The sequence below is a fragment of the Strix uralensis genome, chromosome Z (genome assembly GCF_047716275.1).
Source record: "Strix uralensis isolate ZFMK-TIS-50842 chromosome Z, bStrUra1, whole genome shotgun sequence".
Lineage (NCBI taxonomy): Eukaryota > Metazoa > Chordata > Aves > Strigiformes > Strigidae > Strix > Strix uralensis.
The window spans coordinates 31,852,696-31,873,458 of NC_134012.1; the positions used below are offsets into that span (position 1 = coordinate 31,852,696).

At 35.2% G+C, this 20,763-nt stretch overlaps 1 protein-coding gene across 1 annotated transcript in view; it reads right to left on the reverse strand.

Moving 5' to 3' along the window:
- Positions 1-20,763, reverse strand: part of PTPRD (protein tyrosine phosphatase receptor type D) — a 385,966-nt gene that overhangs the window by 48,351 nt on the left and 316,852 nt on the right. The window contains exons 26-27 of the mRNA XM_074855344.1: positions 13,384-13,507; positions 3,134-3,309 (exon numbers count right to left, since the gene is read on the reverse strand). Coding sequence (XP_074711445.1) covers positions 3,134-3,309; positions 13,384-13,507 — 300 coding nt within the window. The remainder of the gene's footprint in view (positions 1-3,133; positions 3,310-13,383; positions 13,508-20,763) is intronic.

Genomic DNA, 20,763 nt, shown 5'->3' on the forward strand with positions numbered 1-20,763 from the left:
AAACAAATGAATAATGAATTCACTCTAATATCTTCATTTGATGTACTGAGCTGTAAAATATGTACATTCTCAAAGCTGAAGTTACTCAGACATCTAACACATGCTAATGAACCAACTTTGTTTCTGCAGATGTAATTAAAATCCCCATCTTTATCTAGGCAGTCCAGGTTAAAAAAGGCTGATATCAAGCTGCAGGACTACATAATGAAAAAAGCAAGCTAAACAGAAATGATGACATGGAGATGGAAAGTAGATGAAGTCCCAGAGAGAAATGATCTTGCCTTGCAGCAGGAATAATGATCAGGCTGCCAAGACACAAAAGCAATCAAAAAGGAATCAAAGGAAAAATAGAAACAAAATTAGTGAAGATCTTCGTCTCTAATGGTATGTAACAGTGTTTGTATTTTATGTTTGAAATTTCACTTGGTCTCTTGCTATAAGGATATGCTATATAAAAATGACAGCATGAGAAAAAAATAACAATGAAATGTTGTCATCATATTTTCTTGCACAGCAATTCTCACTGCTGCCTCATCATCAATACCATTAATTACATTACATACAGCTACCATATTAGGAGAAGAGGTAACGGGAATGCCATATTCACAGATCTGAAGACTGTAAGATTGGAGCTGAATAATGTGCTGGATAGCTGGTCTCTAATACTCTGCTTTGAGTGCATCAAACTCACTTGACCTATGAACACAGAATGAGCTAAATTATGCACAAAAAAATACACAAAAATAAGCATTGAATGCACAGACAGACCAGTGACTAGATTGTCTGGTCTCTCATCACATTCAGGGAATGTATTGCTGATGAATGCTAATCACTTCTGGAGGCATTTACTATTCTGATCAGTGGTGTTTAGGGTGCAGTCAGCAAAGGCTAGAGTTAGCTTAAAACTCTGCTAAGCAGTTATTGGAGAAAATGAGTAGAATTTCATTTAGTTACATCAAAACATCTTTCTAGACAGTGGCTGTCTGTGGCCTGCAGTATTAAGATAAACTCTCAAGTATTTAAGCACACCTGCAATGGGCTGCTTATTTGGATCAGATTTTTTCTTTGCACTGATGCTATTCAGCAGCCACTTTATTATATAAGAAGTAATCAGTGAAGAAATGGGCAAAATTCCATTTGCTTAATTCCAAACAACTGACAGTGCCTAAACTAAACAAGGCCTGAAGACTCAAGGTAAAATGAGAATTTCTGGTAAAATTACTCTCTGCTATGTACTAATTGCCATCAGGTACATACACATAGTGGTGTTAATGTACGTTGAATTCACATGTGGAAAGAATGCTATACATTGCTTGAACTGCAAAAAACCTATTTTTAAAAAGTGATGAAATGGTAAAAGAATAAATATATATGTACTTCAATAAGCCTCCAGCAAGGAATGACTGTTGCCAAGAGGTTCAACAAGTTATGTAATCATTGCAATTATATGTATCCAAGCACGTGAAAAAACCATCAGTGGCAACACAGTACAGCATTAGGGTTTATGGTGCATTCCCCCCTGTTCCAAGCAAAACCATTTTCTTTTTGAAATGGAGCTCCATCCATGAGCTGAAATATCAACTATTATCCAGTTACTTCCATAAGATACTTTTTACTGATTTAAAAGCTTTTCTGGATGATAAATCTCCTCTCTTCCTCCCTAGTCTCTTTTTGAGCTGTTCTTGATCCTCTGTACTTATGGCATTTTTTACCACATGTTGCACATCACCTTAGCTACCTTAGCTTTTTATGTCACTAAGGGCCTTTAACCTGCAATCCTGCAGCTGGCCTCCCATTTCCAGCTCGCTACCCCTCACACAAGCTCCCAGGACAGCATACTCCAGCATGCCCCTGGCAGTATTTTTCTCATGACACTCTTGTTTGTTATTAATCTCTGGATTTAAACATGCAATCACTGATCCTGTTGTTATGGCAGGTTCCCAAGGGAAGTGATTGGGATGTTAGATATTAGAATCACCCCTTCCTTCTCCCCTTCCCTGATTTCTACATTAGTTTGTACCTTCTGGTTTATACTACAGGACTCATTAATGAGCTTGCAGAAAGCTCAGCAATGAACCAGCCATGTACCATGTTCCCCAGTCAACACATACTCCCAGCAACAATAACAGCATCATAAGCAGGAACAATACATGAAGAGTTTGAGTATGTCCTGACATGAAATACAGAGTTACTGTGGGAAAAGTATGATGGGGGAAGCACCTGATCTACTGGAGAGGGTGCTGAGGGCTGGACACTGATTTCTCTTTCTGATTGGCCACTGAGAAGGGTTTTTCCCTTTACTTTTTCTTACCATCTTTCTCTTTTTTTTTCCTTTCTCTGCCCCCTTCCCCCAAATAACATCCATCATTAGGATTCATGAATGACATTAAATACTGACCTGCCAGCAAGTCCTCAGGCAAAACACAGTGGCCTGTTACTACCTTTTCCGTTAGTTTCCTTATTATATAACAAAAAAGTACTATTAATTTTGATTTCCCTTCACATACAGCATATCTTTTACTATAGCACTTCTATTATTCAAATAGTATCCTTATGTTTTAGTACTTTACTTTCCTAATTTTAATTTGCCCTGTAAAATTGAATTTGAAATATCACAGATAATTTTGAATTCTATTACTGCATATACTGTTGTAGAGTTTCCTAGCACCCAGCATGTGCTAAAAAGAATGTAAATCCTCACTGATCTTAAGTACTGTTTAATCTATACCATATAAAACTTACAAAATTGAATGCTTTTGACATACATTAACTTCCTCATAACAAGATGATACAATCATATTCTTGACACTAAAGAGGAAGTAACATTTTCAATCACCTCCTAATATTTGCAGTATGATTGAAACGGCAGAGAAAAAAAAAATCACTGCAGATCAAAAGATTTCAAGCTTTTCAGAGTATAAAAAGACCTACAAAATAAACTGCGTGACTTGGTAATTTCATTTCCTATACAAATGATTTTCATAGTATGGAAACTTTTAACTGGTGGCAACCTAAAAAATATCAGTTCTTGTGCATGTACAGGAGGCAGACGAACATATGTGAAAGAAACAAAAATCTGATGTAAGTGATTAACTCAGGCACAATGTTATTAAGATTGTATATGCTTCCTTACCCTGGACCTCTCCTCTAGTTTTGTCATCATGACGACAGTTGCACCCCGTTGCTCCCACATCATTCTCCAGAAGTCACCAAAGGTTTCTGGCAATGCCCCTTGTGTTGCTATATAAGCATTCTGCTTTCTGTATCCATCTATGTAGTTGGCATTGATATAGTCACTGCCTGGTATGCCTGCAAAGAGAGAAGAGTGAAAACACAGGGCAGCATTTTTCTACTGTTCTATTGTACAAGGGCTAAAAAAATCCTGTGACACAGCTGGATCAGTGAATCTTAGCTTGCTGCATGCCACATAGTACATGGGTACTTGCAAGTGAGTGTATGCCATTTGTGGAGCCAAAGGGTATGACGGTCTCTCTGGGAATAACCATTCTTGTGAAACAAAGGACTCAGTCTGATAAGGAAGTATAAAAGAAGCCTGAAAATCTGTAGCAGATGGAGAGACCTGGTAGTGGAAACAGCAGCATTTAAAATCTGGTCTAACAGTGCCTCCAGCGACCCACCAGTATGGCAGCCTCTGCCTGGGCCAGACAGGGAAGGCTCTCCATCAGATGTCCTGAGTAGGCTCCATTTAACACTCTTCACTGAGCACATTGAATTTCTTTTAAATATAGAAGAAGGGTTAATATTGTCAGACAATATTACTGCTACATTCATTTTTCCCATTAAATGGGAAGCTAACTATGAGCTTTATTTTAACAAAACACATTATGTAAGTCACGTTTAAGAAACTGCATGAAATAAAGACCTCTGCAAGTCTGAATAAAAATTAAATACATGAAAAGAAGGTGGAATACAAGACCTGTGGGCACATTGGACCTGCATTGTCAACTGCTGAGGTTCAGGTATTTTGGATATGTCTTACAAGGGACACTGGGTGTGTCTATAAGACACATGTCCATGCTTTGAGTCACATGGAAGTGAGACAGCTTCTAACTGGAATATATTTAACTGAGGGTATGCAATGCCATGTCTGTACTGAGAGCTGGACCATAACACGCTGCCTGCCAAAGTCGAAGGGGAGTATTGGCTGTAGTGAAGATCGTGTTATTAGTCTGGACTAATAAGGCAGCCACGCTCACAAAAAAAGGGTAAATATGGACATACAGGTCTGAGTCCTGTCCCTCCTGGATTCAGCAGTGCAGTATGCAGGTTTTAACTCAGACTATGTGCATGTTGGAATACAAAGCATGATAGGTACCAGTTTTGATGTCACTGCTATTTTTTAACTGATGACTTGAAGAAGAGAAGATAGTCATGTGAGATCTCAGTGCTGGTGGCATTGTTTCTCACACTACTGCAGTGTCGAACATGGAATTGTTCCCTACAAGAGTTAGCTGAAATTTGGAACTGTGCATCATAATAAAGTGTTACAGAAGGTTTGTTAAAGTAATTAACAGAAGTTACTTCTTTGAGCAGAAATGAATGATTTATGTTTACATAGCCAATCTGCCATGCCCAAGTCTACAACTGCAGGATATGGTACAGGTTCCACAAACTGTTTCAAAAGAGAGTCAAGGTTATACAAACTCCCTGTCTTATTCTAAGGCTGTGACTATTTTCACTCCACAAAACAACAGAGTTGAATTCCTTTGGCTGTGAAACATAATAAATTATCGAATATGTTTAAAGAAATGTTTCGCAAGCTTTCTGTCAGAAACTGAACCTCCAATCTGTTCTAATGTATTATCTCCTGCTGGTGACACCAAACCAGGAATTATCAGGGCTGCACACTCCCATCTTTCATGACAACCAGTGGCATATATCTGAAAATGTCTTCCAAAATAATCTGAATTTGAATAGAAAGCAGAGGTACCTCTTTAACACTTTTTTCTGTTTGTTTGTTTTTAGCTGCAATTTGAAGAGTTTCTCTACTCATTCTGGTTAAGCTTGGTCTTTCATTCCACTACTTTCTTAGTGATGAACAAACCCACTGATTAACTGTGACACAAATTAAGACCCAATAAAATCTTGAAACGATTCAGATTACGGGTTACTGCAGCTGTAGTCTGGCATAAAATTTTGCCTTCAGGCTTAATAGATTTTATTGTTTTATATGTTCAAATTATATTTAAACACAAATTTTAATTTTATTTTACTTTCTGTACAATTAAAGGAAAAATCCGACAAAATATTTCAGGGAAGGAAAGAGTTTGCAACTTCAAGGGCACTAGAGAGGAAGCAAATGGCACTCCTCAGGCAAGATGCATGGATGGACATAGGAGGACTGGTTGACTGATTAGAACTGATTGATAGTCTCTTCTGGGAGAAAAAAAAAAGTAAAAAACCTGTAAAACCTGCATAGTCTATAGCTGAAAAGCATGATCTCTCTCCATGAAAAGCAGAAATTGGAGTTAAAAAGCTCACTCTTTTAGACTTGAAACTTTTTTACATGACACTTCTTGCTGTGGATGTTAGAATTAATGACTTAGAAAATACAACTTCCAGGCACAACACTGTATTTTCTTCCTTTATCAAGATAATAAAATATTTTTGCACAAAACAGATGAGAAAGAAAAATGAAGTCAACAGGAGAAATCTACACCAACTGGGCATTATTACCAAAGGAACTGAGAAAGCTGTTAAGAAATGTTTTCTGCATAAATTAGAATTATATTACGACGCCTGGTATCATACTTTGAAGTCTATGTTATAAATAAAAGCCTGAGGAAAAAATGAAAAAGAAAAACAACACTTTGTAAAGTGGTTAAATGATCTCCTGGGAAAGCTGTGTGAAAATTTAGCATCAGAACTATTGCAAACTGTGCACTAAAGAATGATCTTTACAAATTTTATCAGACAATCCTAGTACCTGATGTAAAAAAATCCAGAATGTCTAAAATTGTAAATACTCTTTCTACTTACTAATTTGTACTACATTTATTGATAAATCATATTAAAGTAAATAACTTCTAAACTAAATAAATTCTAATTCTTTAAATTAGAATGAAGATTCAAGATTATACCTTCCTTGGTCACAGATGCAAGTAAGAAAGAATTCAGATTAACAATTACTGATATTCACAAGGACTATTTCTTCCCAGCTAGGTTTTCACTCTATTTCTCCACTTGCCTTTTATCAAAAGGACACAAAAAAAATCTCTATGTTCTTTAGCCAGAAAAATCCTTTTACAAGGCATCTCAGCCTCATGGCGCAAGAACAGGATGTGGATGGGACATGGACAGGAAAGTCCATTTAACACAGGACCTGAGCAGTTGTTAGTGACTTAACTAATGCAGTTCTGGGAACAACCAGGTGCTGCTCCAACACTCCACTGCAAGAAGACTTTCATCAAGGGTTTATCTCTAGCATAATACAGTACTCTATAGGGTTATATCTCTGCTGAGATCAAAAGAACACTAGGATTCACAATGCTCATCTCCATTGTTTCTCTCACCCACAGTATCCATTAGGTGTTTTCTTTGTTCTCCATCCTTTCTCATAGCCCCTTCAAATATCATACCTATATCTCACAAAGTCTCTTTTTATCACTGTTTTCATGCATGACCTCAGTTTCCCATCCTGTTCCAAAGTCCTTTTGTATTCTGTAATGCCATTTTCCCACTATCACTTTTTGTCTCACACTTTGCCACACCAGTTTTTGCTTCATCAGCTATGTCCCCACAAAGCATAAACGTAAAACCCTCTAGGAAGGTGCCTTATCATAAGAGGCCTAATAAAGTGTGTGCAGTTTAAAAATAACATATACAAAACCTGAACATCTGTAAATATCTACACTGACCAAGCAGAAACATTTATCAAAGGCAAATAAATCTAAATATTATAATGCTACTTTTTGCAATGACTTTTCTGACCATAACCTCATTCTGAGCTGAGAAAGCTGAACAATTCTCTGTCAAAGTCTAATAGTGCAAGAACAATCAAATGACAACTAGTTTGACTGCAGTACAATGAAATCCCGCAAACCTTTGTTAGCTGCCATAGCTTGAAGGCAACATACCCACAAGCACAGCAGCAATTGCCATCATTTCTTAAATTTGGGTTTAATAGTTAAGATAGGTCAGCTGTTCTGTAAAAAGATGGGTCGAGATGGGGACAAAGCAACCAAATTATGCCTTCAATAATATTGATATGAACCTTAAATCACTCTGTCGGCATCGGTAGGGTTTACTGAAGATTTAGGATGGCATACCTGAAGTGTGAATTTAGAGTAATCCTGCAGTGTAACCTGACTTTTACAACTTTCATGAAGGCAGAGACATAGTTTCTCCACAAAAAGTCAGCTAAAGACTAAACTTCCAGATCATAATTCTACCATGACTATTTTCTAGTAGCCTTTTAAACTATGGTGATGAATGACCAGAGTCTGCAAACTCCTTATTCTGCCAGACAGGAATTGAGCACAATGGGGGGAAGAATCAGATGAGTAGTTGAGCATAAAAGACATTCCATTTTCAAATATCTCAAGAGAATAAAGCAGTCAAGATTTTACAGAGTAAGAATGAATGAACAATGAAACAAAATTAGCCAATGCCACAAAGTGCAGAAGATTAAAAAAAATGAACTCTATAGCTCCCAATTTATGCTGAGACTGTATTTATGAACTGCAATGACAGTACAGCTTGCTGCAACATCAACTCAGATCCATAAAGCTAATAACATAGACCTCAGCATTATTCACTTGATTTCCTGAAGACAGTTATAATCTTAAATAGCTTTAATTAGACTTCACATTTTATTCACAAACCGAAATCAAATAATGAAATTATTTCAAGCCTTTACAAAGGCTAAGTACTAAACAGTCTTTCTATTTACAAAAAATTAAATCATAAACCTTTGTTTCTGTGCTGTTTCCCTATGAGATGTGCTGTTAGTCATAAAAAAGAGTGTGAAGTAATAGGACTAAATTCTGTCATGCTTGTAAACAAGCTGGAAAAATGAAATTATGAACTCAAAATACTGATGAAGCTGTACTGTTGTTTTAAATCAATGACTGATGTTTTGAACTATGTCAGAGCAAAAATGAACTAAGGCAGCTACTAGTGCCAGTAACAACTGTTTATGTGGAAGTTTTTGTATCAGAAAACCTATATAGTTAAGAGACTATCAAACTCAAATGGTCTAAGCACAAATCTGTACTATAATATCTCACTGAAAAATGAAGCAGCACAAGACCAATGAAGATATTGCAGTAATATACACTGGTAAAATGAAAGCTTTTGATGAAAGTGAAATGTTGAATTACAGAGAATTATGGAACGAAGGCAAAGTCAAAAAGGGGTGGGCAGAAGATGTAGAATTAAGCAGGACAAAGAAAGGAATTCTGTAGAGGACAGAAGACAAATATTTGAAAGTAAAAGAAAAAGGCAAGAAAAATCAAAAAAGATGACATGTAGGGATGGAAACTAAGAACTAGCAGCTGTAGAAGATCTGCAGGCAAGATGAGTAACCTGAAAGGTGAGTAGCAGAAAAACAGGCTAGGAAACAGGAGATGCTCTGTTAAGAAAAAGAAAGAAAGCTTGGATTTATTTTGTTTTGTTTTGTTTTAAAAGTTGGATAGTAATAAGCAAGGGTACAGAATAGAAAGTTCAGTGCAGTTCCTTAGAGACAGATAACAGCACTGTGCCAGCACACTGGCCACAATACATTGAGATAGCAGTATGTTGCATGACAGTGCAAAGCAGATATTGAAATCCAGCGTGAAGTCATCATACTGTGATTACTTTACAGCTGTTTGAAACTCGATTTAGTGAGTCTCCAACTCTTTAAGAGTAACATCAACGTTATCTATCAATGGAGTCTTTTTTTTGGATAGAAATATTCATTTATACCTCTAAACGGTGCATTAAGAGGGCCAATGAGTGCCTCTACTAATACGAAACAAAATGATTTCTGATTTGATAATTCCTGTAAAAAACAGTTTCAATATGAGCGTGCACAGGAAATTGTGAGGTGCCAAATCTTCATTACCCTTTCAAGAACAAAGTCACTGGATGTTTTGCTGAAGGTTTCCCCAGTGGACAGTGTGGGTATGTATACGGGAAAAAGTCAGAATTGTTCTGAGCTGATTTCAAGAGTATCAAGAATGACAGTTACAATTGTAACAGCATAAGCAGATCCATAGGCCAAAATTATACTCCTACAACTTGTCTTGGCATTGCTGTTAAGACAGCTACCATGAAGTGTACTCTATGAAGTCTACTTCTAGAAACTTCTACACAATGAAGCCTACTTCACTGATCTTTCTGTACCCTGACCTCATCACTGAAATACTTTTATTGTTTTTAAGGCTGCTTGTGGGGGGAAGGGGCATAAAATTACTCATATATTGTTAGCAGAATGCAACACAAATGCAATGTGAGAGAGTGCAAATAATTTGTATAGTCCATTACTGTTCAGGAGATGTTCAAGAATTTATACTGACCAGAATATTTTCTAAATCTAAAGATGATGGCCTACACACTCAATGATAAATTATCAAATTTATCAAATGGTTATCAAATAAGAAAGTTAGCAGTTTCCTGCCTTTTTCTTTCTTGACCATATATATTACAGTCAGAGACTTCTAGTTTTAGCAGCATTTTAAAGCCACTAAATTTCCCATCAAACACAAGTTACACTGCTGAAACATGATAGATATATTTTTTTTTTTTTTAAATCACTAGCATTATGCAAATCTGTGCCACCTATGGCAGACTTTTAGCCTTGGATGTCTCCTAAAAGAACTGGCAAGACTTTTTAAAATGCAGAATGTCTAATCACTTTTTTCCCAATATTTTATTTACTCAGAGGTCTAAGATCACAGGCCTAGGTTTTTTTTAACTTGATCTATTTCTCTTTTAATCAGTAAATTCTGTCCTCAAATCCATTTAGATGCATACAATAAACTTTACTATATTATAACATTCTTTCAGTATACTGTAAAATTGCAAGTGTTCCTCTCAGAAACATCCAAGGACAGCACAACATGAGTGATGAGATTTCAAGAACATGGGAACAAAATTTTGCAAAGTAGTATTTTCTTTCAGGTGGAAATTCACATTACCACAACTAATCTGAGTTTTCCTTCCAAAGGAACTTATAATGCAATAAAATTTAAACAGTGGTGAGTTTAATAATGTAAAAACTATTTCTTGCAAAGTGAGCAATTATGCTCTGGAACTCCATGATGTATGCAATTACAGAGGCCAAGAAACTAGCTGGTATTCAAAACCAGGTTTGAACATGAGTAACGAGTTATAAAAGGTACTAAAATAAACACTCTGAAAGCATTAGTAAGCCTTGTGTTTCAGGGCTAATGCAATTTTTAACAACTTGATATTATCAATGGATGGAAAGAAGTAATTTCAAATCTCTACTACATGCTTATTAAGACTTTCTAGGAATCACTTCATATTGGCTACTGTCAGAGATGGGCAACTGAACAAAACCGGCCTCACGCCCCATTCTAGAGTAGGAATCACATCATTCCACGTTTGTGCAACACCATCAAGAAGCAAAGTGACCATCAGTGTAGGATTACAGTTTGGCAGATGCTCAGTTTCTAGTTCATATATATTTGTTCTTAATCAGGGACCAAGTGTATAGGTGTATAATAGAGCTCTTCATCTTAGAAAGAGCATAATTATTATTCAAACCTCACTGATAATATTAGTCATCTTATGGCCACCAAAGAATTGCAGACAATCCAACCAAATATTCTCCATAAAGCTGTAACAAAATGTAATGTAGTCCAAATTTAGGTCCTGCTCAACTTGTATAGTAACATAGGTAAAGGACAATTTTTTTAAAAACTATTCAAAGTACTGATTTCCCGGGTAGCATGAAAACAAATGCAGGTGTCAACTAATTAAAATGCTAGGCAGACTGCATATTTTCACTGTAGGAATATTTACTTAAAACTTGAAAGAGAAGCACTTATTACCAAATGCACTTATTACCAAATGCTAAGACCAATGTATTAAACTTATGAAGGTACACACATGAAATTTCAGAAACACAATAATGTAAAATCCCAGAGTGAAAAAAATTGAAAGGATAATTAAATACTGATTTATTACTGTTTTCAAGACAATTTATCATAGGATAAAAGGGAATTTAATGTTTGATTTATATTGCTTTTTCAACATAAATTGAAGACTGAGAAAATACTTAAAATTATGCAAATCACCAAATGGGTCAAAAACCCATTTGTGATTCTACATCTAACACTGATATTTCAAAAGGCTATACTAGTTTTCTTTGTTTAGGGTCACTGACTATTACAGGGTTAGAAATTTCATGTTATTTTTTAATTAAAAAAGGGAATCAAACATTACAGTTTATTTGTATGTTATCCCTGCTCTTTAAAATACTCTGTCCTTTCCGACAATGTAGATTTTTTAATATTTTTACTCTCTATTACTTTAAAAAGTAGTGTATAATGTACTGTGTGATTTGATACTTTTAGTTACTTTGACTAATGTTTTCTGTTTTGCCTCTTAAATTTTCTTCCCATTCTCTGAATATGGTAATTTTCTTTAAGGGGACCAAATTTCATTGGTCATTTACATGAACGGGATTCTGGCAGAACTTTTTAAGCTCAGATGCCTGCATGTAAATTAAAAAATAAATTTCTTTGAAATTGGATTTTTTCCTCTCCTTCTTCCCCCCTTACACTTTTTCAAAACAAAATTCTGTGAAAATCTTTCTTTCAAATAGAATTATTTCTGAGTTAAATATTTTGTTCCAAAGAACTTTACACAACAGTTCAGAACAGCTGTCCAATCACTGTTCCTGGCCTTTCCTGACCATGTTCTTAGTTCTTTTGTCTGGAGCAGTGATAGAGAAAGGGATATTTGTCTTGAATTACTTCACATATAATGCTAATTAAAATACTCTTTCTTCAGTTTTGAGACGGGTAGTTCTACTGTTTAGTGGCAGCTTTCTACACAGCTATATTCTTCCACAAGACAATGTGAAAAATTTTAAGTTAGAAAAAAATTTTGTCAAAACTGCTATAGGAACCTCAGAGGTGGAACAAACATAAGCAGATTATCATATGCAAATTCAAGGCAAAGAGTTATATTTTCTAATAAATTTCAGAAGCTCTTATCTGTGTTATCAAAGCCCAAAGTATGCAGCTGCAATAAATAAGGGAAGATCTAAACTTCAGTAAGTGAGATTGCCTTTTTCTTCACCAAGCAGCTAACATTAAAATTGATTACATCTATAAATATTGTCCCTCCTGTATTCAGTGTCTTCAGGTCTGAAGTAGCCAAAGATAAGAAGCTGTTTCTAACTATAAATTTAAACACCTTGCAATTTAACTTGTAGCATGTTAGGACTGAAATTATGACCTTGAATACAGTTCCCTATGTCTTATGTATCATATGTAAGCCCTGTCAGACTTACTAAAGGCAAATTTTATTTTAATTTAAATTGTTTCACTTAAATATATAACTTATTATATCCTGGCCATCATTAATATCTGTCAACAATATAGAATAAACCAAAAATCTATCTTCATCCCAGGAAGGAGGTTAATGGTAAGGAAGAACTGATAAGAAAAGAAACCCTCTGAGTGAAAACCAGTGCTTCCTATTGCTTTAGGACTTGTAAAAGAGACAGAATACCCAGGGCTGATCACCTTGAACAGTTTGCTTAAGTTAAAACTAAAATGTTCAAGTTTTTGGAAAACTTTTGACAAAGAAAGATATAATGAAGAGCTCTCATTATACCCCTCTGCCAATATTCTGGCAGTGAAATATGGAGGTTCCAACACTGTCTGCATGTGGGCATTTGTTTAAACACTCTTGTTTAACACTCAGATTGTAAATGTAAAAAGAAAAAAAGTGAATTTTTAATAGAGTTCTCAAAATTCTCCCTGAGAACATAAAGTTGAACTGATTTTTTTTTTTCCACATTAAGGATTTGGCAGCTGAAACTCAATAATTGGATATGTTGATAATGTCATTGATTGACAAAAACCTCAACTCATGCACAGTTACTTCTATATTTGCTTTCTAGAATTGGCATAAATAAACAGTGATGAAAATTTTGTACAGATAACATGTTGGCATACACACAGGGACCTGATGCATTCAGTGCTATATGTGACAGTGTCAATTTTTGTGCACTTTCATAATGAATTACTGAGCATGAACATCAAACAAGGGTTGTCATTATAGGAATTTACTGAAGGTACTTTAATTAACATTTCTTTATACTACTGTGCAAAGATATCAGGAGGTAAAATTATACTGGATTTTAGGATTTAATTAGTTTAAGTTTAAAGGTCTCCTTACCTTCTATTGCTGAGAGTAGAACACGAGAATGGTCATATGCAATTACATTCGCATATCTATTCTTTGGTTTGTTTACCTCCAGGTTAGAGTGTTCCCATGTGAACTGCTGACCGGGATCAATAGACTTAAAAATTGAAAGAGAAGAAAAGAAAAAGAAACTTTTAGTTACAGACTATGTACTTGTTGCATTTATAATGATTACAAACCATGTGCTCCCATAGTTTACTCTGGAAATATTTTGCTTTTGATAGAAAATTAAGACTTTGGGACACATTGTAACATATTACATCTTATTATATAAAGCATTTTGTATTTATGCATCTGACATTTCCATCAGAAATTTAAGCCCTTAAGCTTTTCAAATCCAAGGCTTTCTCTTCAGAAAGGCAAGGATGTGCTATCCATCTTTTTATCTTTTCACACAGTTTTGCAAGTGAGGGGTTCTAGCATAACAGAGAATTAAAAAAGTCAGAAATCTCAAAAACACTGGGAAGAAGGAGAATAAATATTTTTGTATTTCTCTATTACTAAGCGCGCATGTTCAAACAATTCAGTGTCCTGTTTATTAAATAAATTTCAAATGTTCCCGAAGAAGTTTTCCAGAAGAAAAATAATGTTTCTGTTCTTTCATTTTGATGCCAGGCCAACACATGATACCAGTGTTGCTCAAGGAACCAACTGCACATCATCCAGGGACAACACAGAGGGACTTGATTTTTGTTTCCTTAAGTCATAAATAAGAGAGCAATTCAGGCATATCCAAAATTTTAATGGTCTCTTGTTTATACACATAACTATATAGTTCTAGAATCACTGTTTATTTCCTGCTTCTTTCATATTCCAGGATGGAGTTATTGAAGCTTGTCTCACAGTCCTTCATCCTTCACCAGCACAAAGACTCCAGGCTCTACTACTTACTTTTACCTCTATGATTGAGGTATACATAGAGCTGTGTAAATATAAAATACAAAACAGATGCCCACTATGGTAGTGGCTGTATGAAAGCTCATCTCATACTGAAAGTCCCAGTCAATCACATACTGTTTATTTTCCCTTTCTGTAACATTATAGACCTTAAAATTGTTTCATTAACACGTATATGCAACTGTGGTTTGTGGCTCATGCCCTTTGCTTAAAACTGGTAAAAATCAGCAGCTCCCTAAATTATGAAAAACCAGTGACACAGATAAGCCTAGATGGGGCAGTTCACCAACAGTATGTTCACTTTTCATGAGTAGACTAGCAACAATGCACAGGTCAGAAGCTCCATACTGCCACTACAGCATCAAGCCATCACTTTTACATCACTTACACTGACATCCCGGAGTTACAACAGCTGAGAGACCATTTAATGGCAATGACCTGTAATCTATTAGAGTTGGTATTATCAGACAATAAACAAGTGCAGAATTAATTAGTGTGATCTGTTAGGATTTATCTCTTAGATTAATAAATACTATTTGCCCAGTCAGAAAACTGCTTCGTACTTAGGCATTTTTACACATCTTATACAATTTATTTATGCAACATTCAGAGAATGACTTTGTTTCTTTTTTCAGATTATTCTAAATAAATTAATTTTGCCTGGCTGCCTGATAGAGAGGTCTTAGAATACCCCAACATTTCAGTTTAGGAAACCAAGTCCCAGCACCTCATCCTACCTCCTAACACCCTAGACTCAATTAACTTTTATAACAGTTACCAGCTAATTTTCCTGAATTTTGCTAACTTCATTACAGTCTTCTAGAGCTGGGCCTGTCTGAGCTCCCCTGCATAACCTAGCTGAAATCCACCAAGGAGAAGAGTGTGATGGTTAAGGTTTTGCCTCACCCTTTGCATACTGCTTTACTTAGAGTAGTTGAGGCAGAATGTGTGGCAGCTCCTCTCTCAGAAGAAAATGAAATGGGACTTTTTAGAGGAATAATGAAGAAATGAACTCCCTGGGAGCACGATGAAAGCCATGAAAATTTTACTTGTGATTTCGATATGATTCACTTGAGTTTATTGCTATGTGTGTTACTAAGAGTTCAAAAGGTGCTCTTAAATGGTTTGCAGCTCTGAAAAAAATCTGGTTTAATTTTCACACAATTTTTGTCCCCCCAAAACATTTCTTTTAAAAACAGCAATATTTGGGTTCATAATCTTAGCAATTTCTGGGACTATGCTTAACATATCTTAATAAGTTAATAGTACTAATATCTTACTATTATTAAGCTAGTACCTTAATAGACTAGGTATTAAGAGATGTACGAAACTGTTGATGGATTTTTTTCAACCTTATTGTATTTTGCTTTCATATATAGGGACAACAAACTATCATGCAATTGGTATTCTGACACTTGTAAAAGTAGACATCACTTCTGTGCTGTGCTTAAGTATAAATGTTGCAAACTGATCCTTCCAATATTAGAGCTTGTTTCTTTTCCAACAAAAACTTTATTTTTTCTGACTACACAGGGAAATTCTTATTTATCAATAAAGCAAGTGGTAACATTTTACAGAGTAAAATTTATTCTGTTTTCTTACAATTTAGTTTCATCACAGTAATGTTTTCCCATCCTCTGAGATGGATGGCTGATAGAATTTTGAAGTGGGTAAGCACTGCTTCATTTAAAAATACAAATATTTTTATCTTTACTGCTAACTGCTATTTATTTCATGTAAGGTAACAAGAAACAATTTGGACCACATTTCCATCAGCACTGGGAAGAGGAGAGTCATATACATACAGAGTATATTTAAGATGTAATCAGCTGTCCAGCAATTCATCTACATCATATGACTTGAAAAGCAACCAAATTTACATAATGACTTCTCTCAGCAAGAATATCCCCTCTTTTCCTTCTTGAGTGAATAGAGGTAGAGATAACTTGTGCAGGATGTTTGCAGGTCAAATTTTCAGTATTTTAGAAAGTAGTGTGGGTTTAACTTAGAATTCTAGTAATAATTTAGAAATAAACATAGTAATTTCAAAATAAACAGAAGATGCTCTCAATATATTAATGCATTATACGCTAAATAAATTTTTAAATAAAATCAATTTGACCAGGAATGAAGCACATCTGCACTATCTGTGACTACCTAGTCAGAAGTTTTTGAGAGGCATATAGGCAAACATGCTAGCTAAAGAGGAGCCCACTGTCCCAGAATGAGGCAATACTGCTCTGCACTGTTTTAGCTATATAACTGAAGGAGGCACTCTGCCTAGTCTTCTAGGTTTTTACCTACAGTGTCCAAATATTCTGGAAATTACTTAACAATGTAAATTGTCACATGCACTTTCTCCTCACAGTTGACAAGAAAACTAAAAAATAACAGAATAAACTGGCTGACTAACATGCTGCTAGTTTTGAGCCTGGACTGCAGGACTTTGGGCTTTACCCTATCAAAAATCAAAAGGATGCACAGAAATCAAAAAAAACCCCAAACCATACTACTTGCAAACATAAAGATTAAGGGGTATTTTTGCATATACAGTTGCACTTAGAAAACTATAGTCTAAGTAGATTCTTACCCATTATGAGAAAAAGCATCAGATCTATATTGTACCTATTATTAATGTGAATTTATAGATTAAGAATACCTTACATTTAAAGCTTAGCTTCAACTGGTCATTATTATTCTTCCCCTTCTCACTCTTTACTGTTTAAGTGATTTAAAGTTGCTTTTCAACACCAAGAAAAAAAAATCAAAGAGCAGCTTTCTCTGTCAGCTATTAGTAGAAGTAGCTGAGGGTATGTTCATCACAGCAGCATACTATATTCCCCACTCACTTCTTTGTATGATGTATGGCCAGATGGTGTAATTCTGTGATTAATATTTAGGCCTGCATGCAGACATAATTAACATAAATTATGACAAAACCAGGCAAATGGACTGAACTTTAATCTTTCCTATTTTTCTCACCAATCTGAACCACTCTGTGGCCTTACTATCCTCCCACAAAGCACTGTTTTGGTAAAAGAAAGTTAATCTATATTTCCTCAGACTTAATAGCCACACTGGAACAAAGAGTAGAGTGGTATTGGCAGACACATTTCAGAAGTGTGAAAGTCCAATAACTCACGAATAACAAGTCTGTACTAACAGTTTTAATGAGTACTTTAATGGTTTAATGGATGGCATTTTAATAGGATTTCTAGTACATTCATTCTGAAAGCTTGCCTTCAATAAAACTGTCATTAATAAAGAACTGGATTTCTTCATAGCATAACTGTGTAGTATGGATGCTTTGTGCAAAAGAAATAAAGATATCTGTAATAGTTTTATTACCCTCCCATGCATTGACTAATCTTCCAGTTATTGTGTTCTAAATGGTTGGTTGATGAAAAAAACTCTATTCTCTTACTGGGAAAAAACTTGAGCAATATTTACTAATACAACTCACCATCCATAAAACAGTTCTTTGACTACGAATCATGGTAACCAAAATGTGTTTCCAGAAGAATTTCAGACATCTCTCCTCCAGTTCCTCCTGCTCATTGTGAAGTATTCCTTTACACTACTTAAACAAAAGGCAAATGTTCCTTGCTGTGACCATGAGTCTTCCAAAAGGATATCCCGGTACAGTACTGGGGAAGGAATGAGTACGACAAAATGCCACCCTGTGTGGTGTAAGCTGAGATATTTAATGATAAGCCTGCCCCGGAATAGTGCTCTACCAATGGTCACTATGCCAGAAAATTAAGAGCCAGCAGGTTTGAGTCTTTGTGTGCCATGGGGATTGTGAGTTACTATGTAGGTTTCACAAGGACAGAAGGGAAAGGAAGCATGTCCTGTAAAGAATTTTCCAGTACTGTAGGTGCTGTGTTTGAGGCTCAAATTAAATCATCAAAAAGCAGTGGGTCACAGCAAAACCTCAGACCAGGTAGAGAAAGAAGAATGAAAAAGACAAATTTGAGAGGATGTCAATGCAAATAGACTCTGCACAACTGGAGAAAGTAGTCAGCTACCCATAAAAATGAACAATTTGACCCCTTTTACCAATGTCAGTGATTGCAATAAGAATTTCATAGCATAGCTGATGAATCTATAATAGGATGCTATTCAGGAAACTTGCTAATAGAATGAGATTTACATACAGCATTACCAAAACGTGAATGCTAGATGCACGAACATTAATACACAACAATGGCAACTTGCTAACTGGAATTATGTTTTCTTATTAAAGTAGAGTTTTTCACATCACACTGAAAAGGCTGCCATTTTCAAGTGACATGGGGGGACAAACCCACATTTTTTACATGACTAAAGATTTTCTGGAACTCATATAAGTTTGTATCCTGGTCCTAAAAACAGTTAAAAATGCACAGAGGAGACATTTCAACTCTTGAAGGAAAGTGATCTGACTGTTCAGAAGTAGCTAGAAATACAAGTAAGGCTTTTGACAAACTCTTCTCAAGAACAAAGACGTTTCCTCTACAATATCAAGCTAATATTCCTATGACCAAATGAGATCACATAAAACCTGATTCCAATGGAATCAAACAAGCCATATATGCATATCAGTGAAGTCTGCTTAAGGAGGAAAATAACCATTATTTGAAAACATCTTTGAAGGAGAGTCTCTATTATATAAAGAGCTGTAGAAAACCTAACTTTTAAAGAGTCCTACTGATTTGCCTCCTACTCTTTGCGTCCAGTCTCTTTGTTCCCCATTTGTAATTAAAATCCTTTGTGATATCGTAACCAGTTGTGGAGGAAATAATTTTGTGTTGAAAACAGGATTACACTGAACTTTAGGTAGGAAATAAATGTCAGGAGCAGAAAAACACTTGAGTAATGAAAAGCCTTGTTTGTTTTAAATATTTTTGTGATTAAAACATTCTGTTGTTTGGTTTTATATAGTACTTGAAACAGAGCAGCTCTTAAACACTAAACTTTGTCTCATATGAGACACTGGGGCTGCTTTAAATTTTCAACATATTTTGAAAGTACTGTCAACATTTATTTTCTTATGAAAGGAGTAAAGGAGTGAAATTCTTCACTGATTCCTCCATTTCTCTCCAGAAACCCCCTAAAAATATTGCAAATGAAACTTTCTAAAAAGTCCCCCCAAAACTCAGTTTTACCTATAACAACTTACATAGTCTGTCCTTGAATAATTTTTCTTGTTATAAGAGGACTACTTTCTCTTCCTACACATATCACTGTCTTCAGTTGGGCAAAATAAAACTGACATTTCTTACATTATTTGACTATTTAAACCATCTCTGTAGAATTCCTTAGCAAACTAGCTTTAGGTATCAGACCAAAAGCTAGCATCCTAATGTGGTAACACTAGGTTTCTTTTATCTGAATATTCTTTTAGTTATACAAGCATAAACAAATGATGTTATCCCAAGGAAGCATTCACTGCACAAAGAAAGGAGATTATACACTACTATAAATCTTCACTAGTGCCACTTCAGTTTCCTGCACTGTCTTTAAAATTCTCTATTATAACTATCCTGCTGGCTCAGATACTACCCTTGGTAGAACTAAGCACCAAACAACCTAAGTGAATGAAACAGCATATGTGCTATTAATAAGAAGACAAACAGCTTTTCACCGTTCACTGACTACACTAATTGTTTCTCAATAAATGGAGCACATCCTATGAAAGTAAAGTTACGGAATACCAATAAATGGTGTTTGTAACATTAGAAAGAGGAAACTACTGTAAAGATAAAGAATAGAAAACACATTTTTGCTGAGAAGAAATTGATTTTTGCATATGAGTCACTATTATCTGTAAAGATATGGCAGTCAAATGCAGCTGTTTCTTTGGCACAGATTCATTCAGTAGTTTATCTGTTTTTCATGGACTTTGAAGTGTTTTATATCAATAATAAGTTTTATATCTGCTTCTGTTATATAAAAATTATTGTTTTAGTCCAGCATCCAGTGTTTAGCTTGTTGCAGCTTGAGTTACAAAAAGATAAATGTACTGTATTTGGTAAATTGTTTTCTCATCACAATTCCTACCCACTGATACTGAAAAGCTACAATAAAACTTGTAATAGTACAGAAATGTGGCACAGAGTTAAAATGCATCTTCATTTTTTTCCAATACTCAGTGTTAAGGCAAAAGACTCGCTGTAATTTACAGAAAGACAGAAAGAAGCCTGATGAAAAATATTAAAGTTATAACAACTTCTCATAACATTAGTTAACCAGTGTACACACACATACACAGTAAATCATACTGTAACACACACAGAGGCTGGTAGTGTAATTTTTGTGTTTCAGTGACAGGTTCTCACACAAAAATGGTATGAATCTGATTCTACTTCCTTAAAGATATAAAACTATGACTACAGATCTCGGATAATAAATGAGTAACTGTTTTACACAAGGCCCAGGAATCTGATCTGGAGGAACAGATTTTCTGTTCTATGT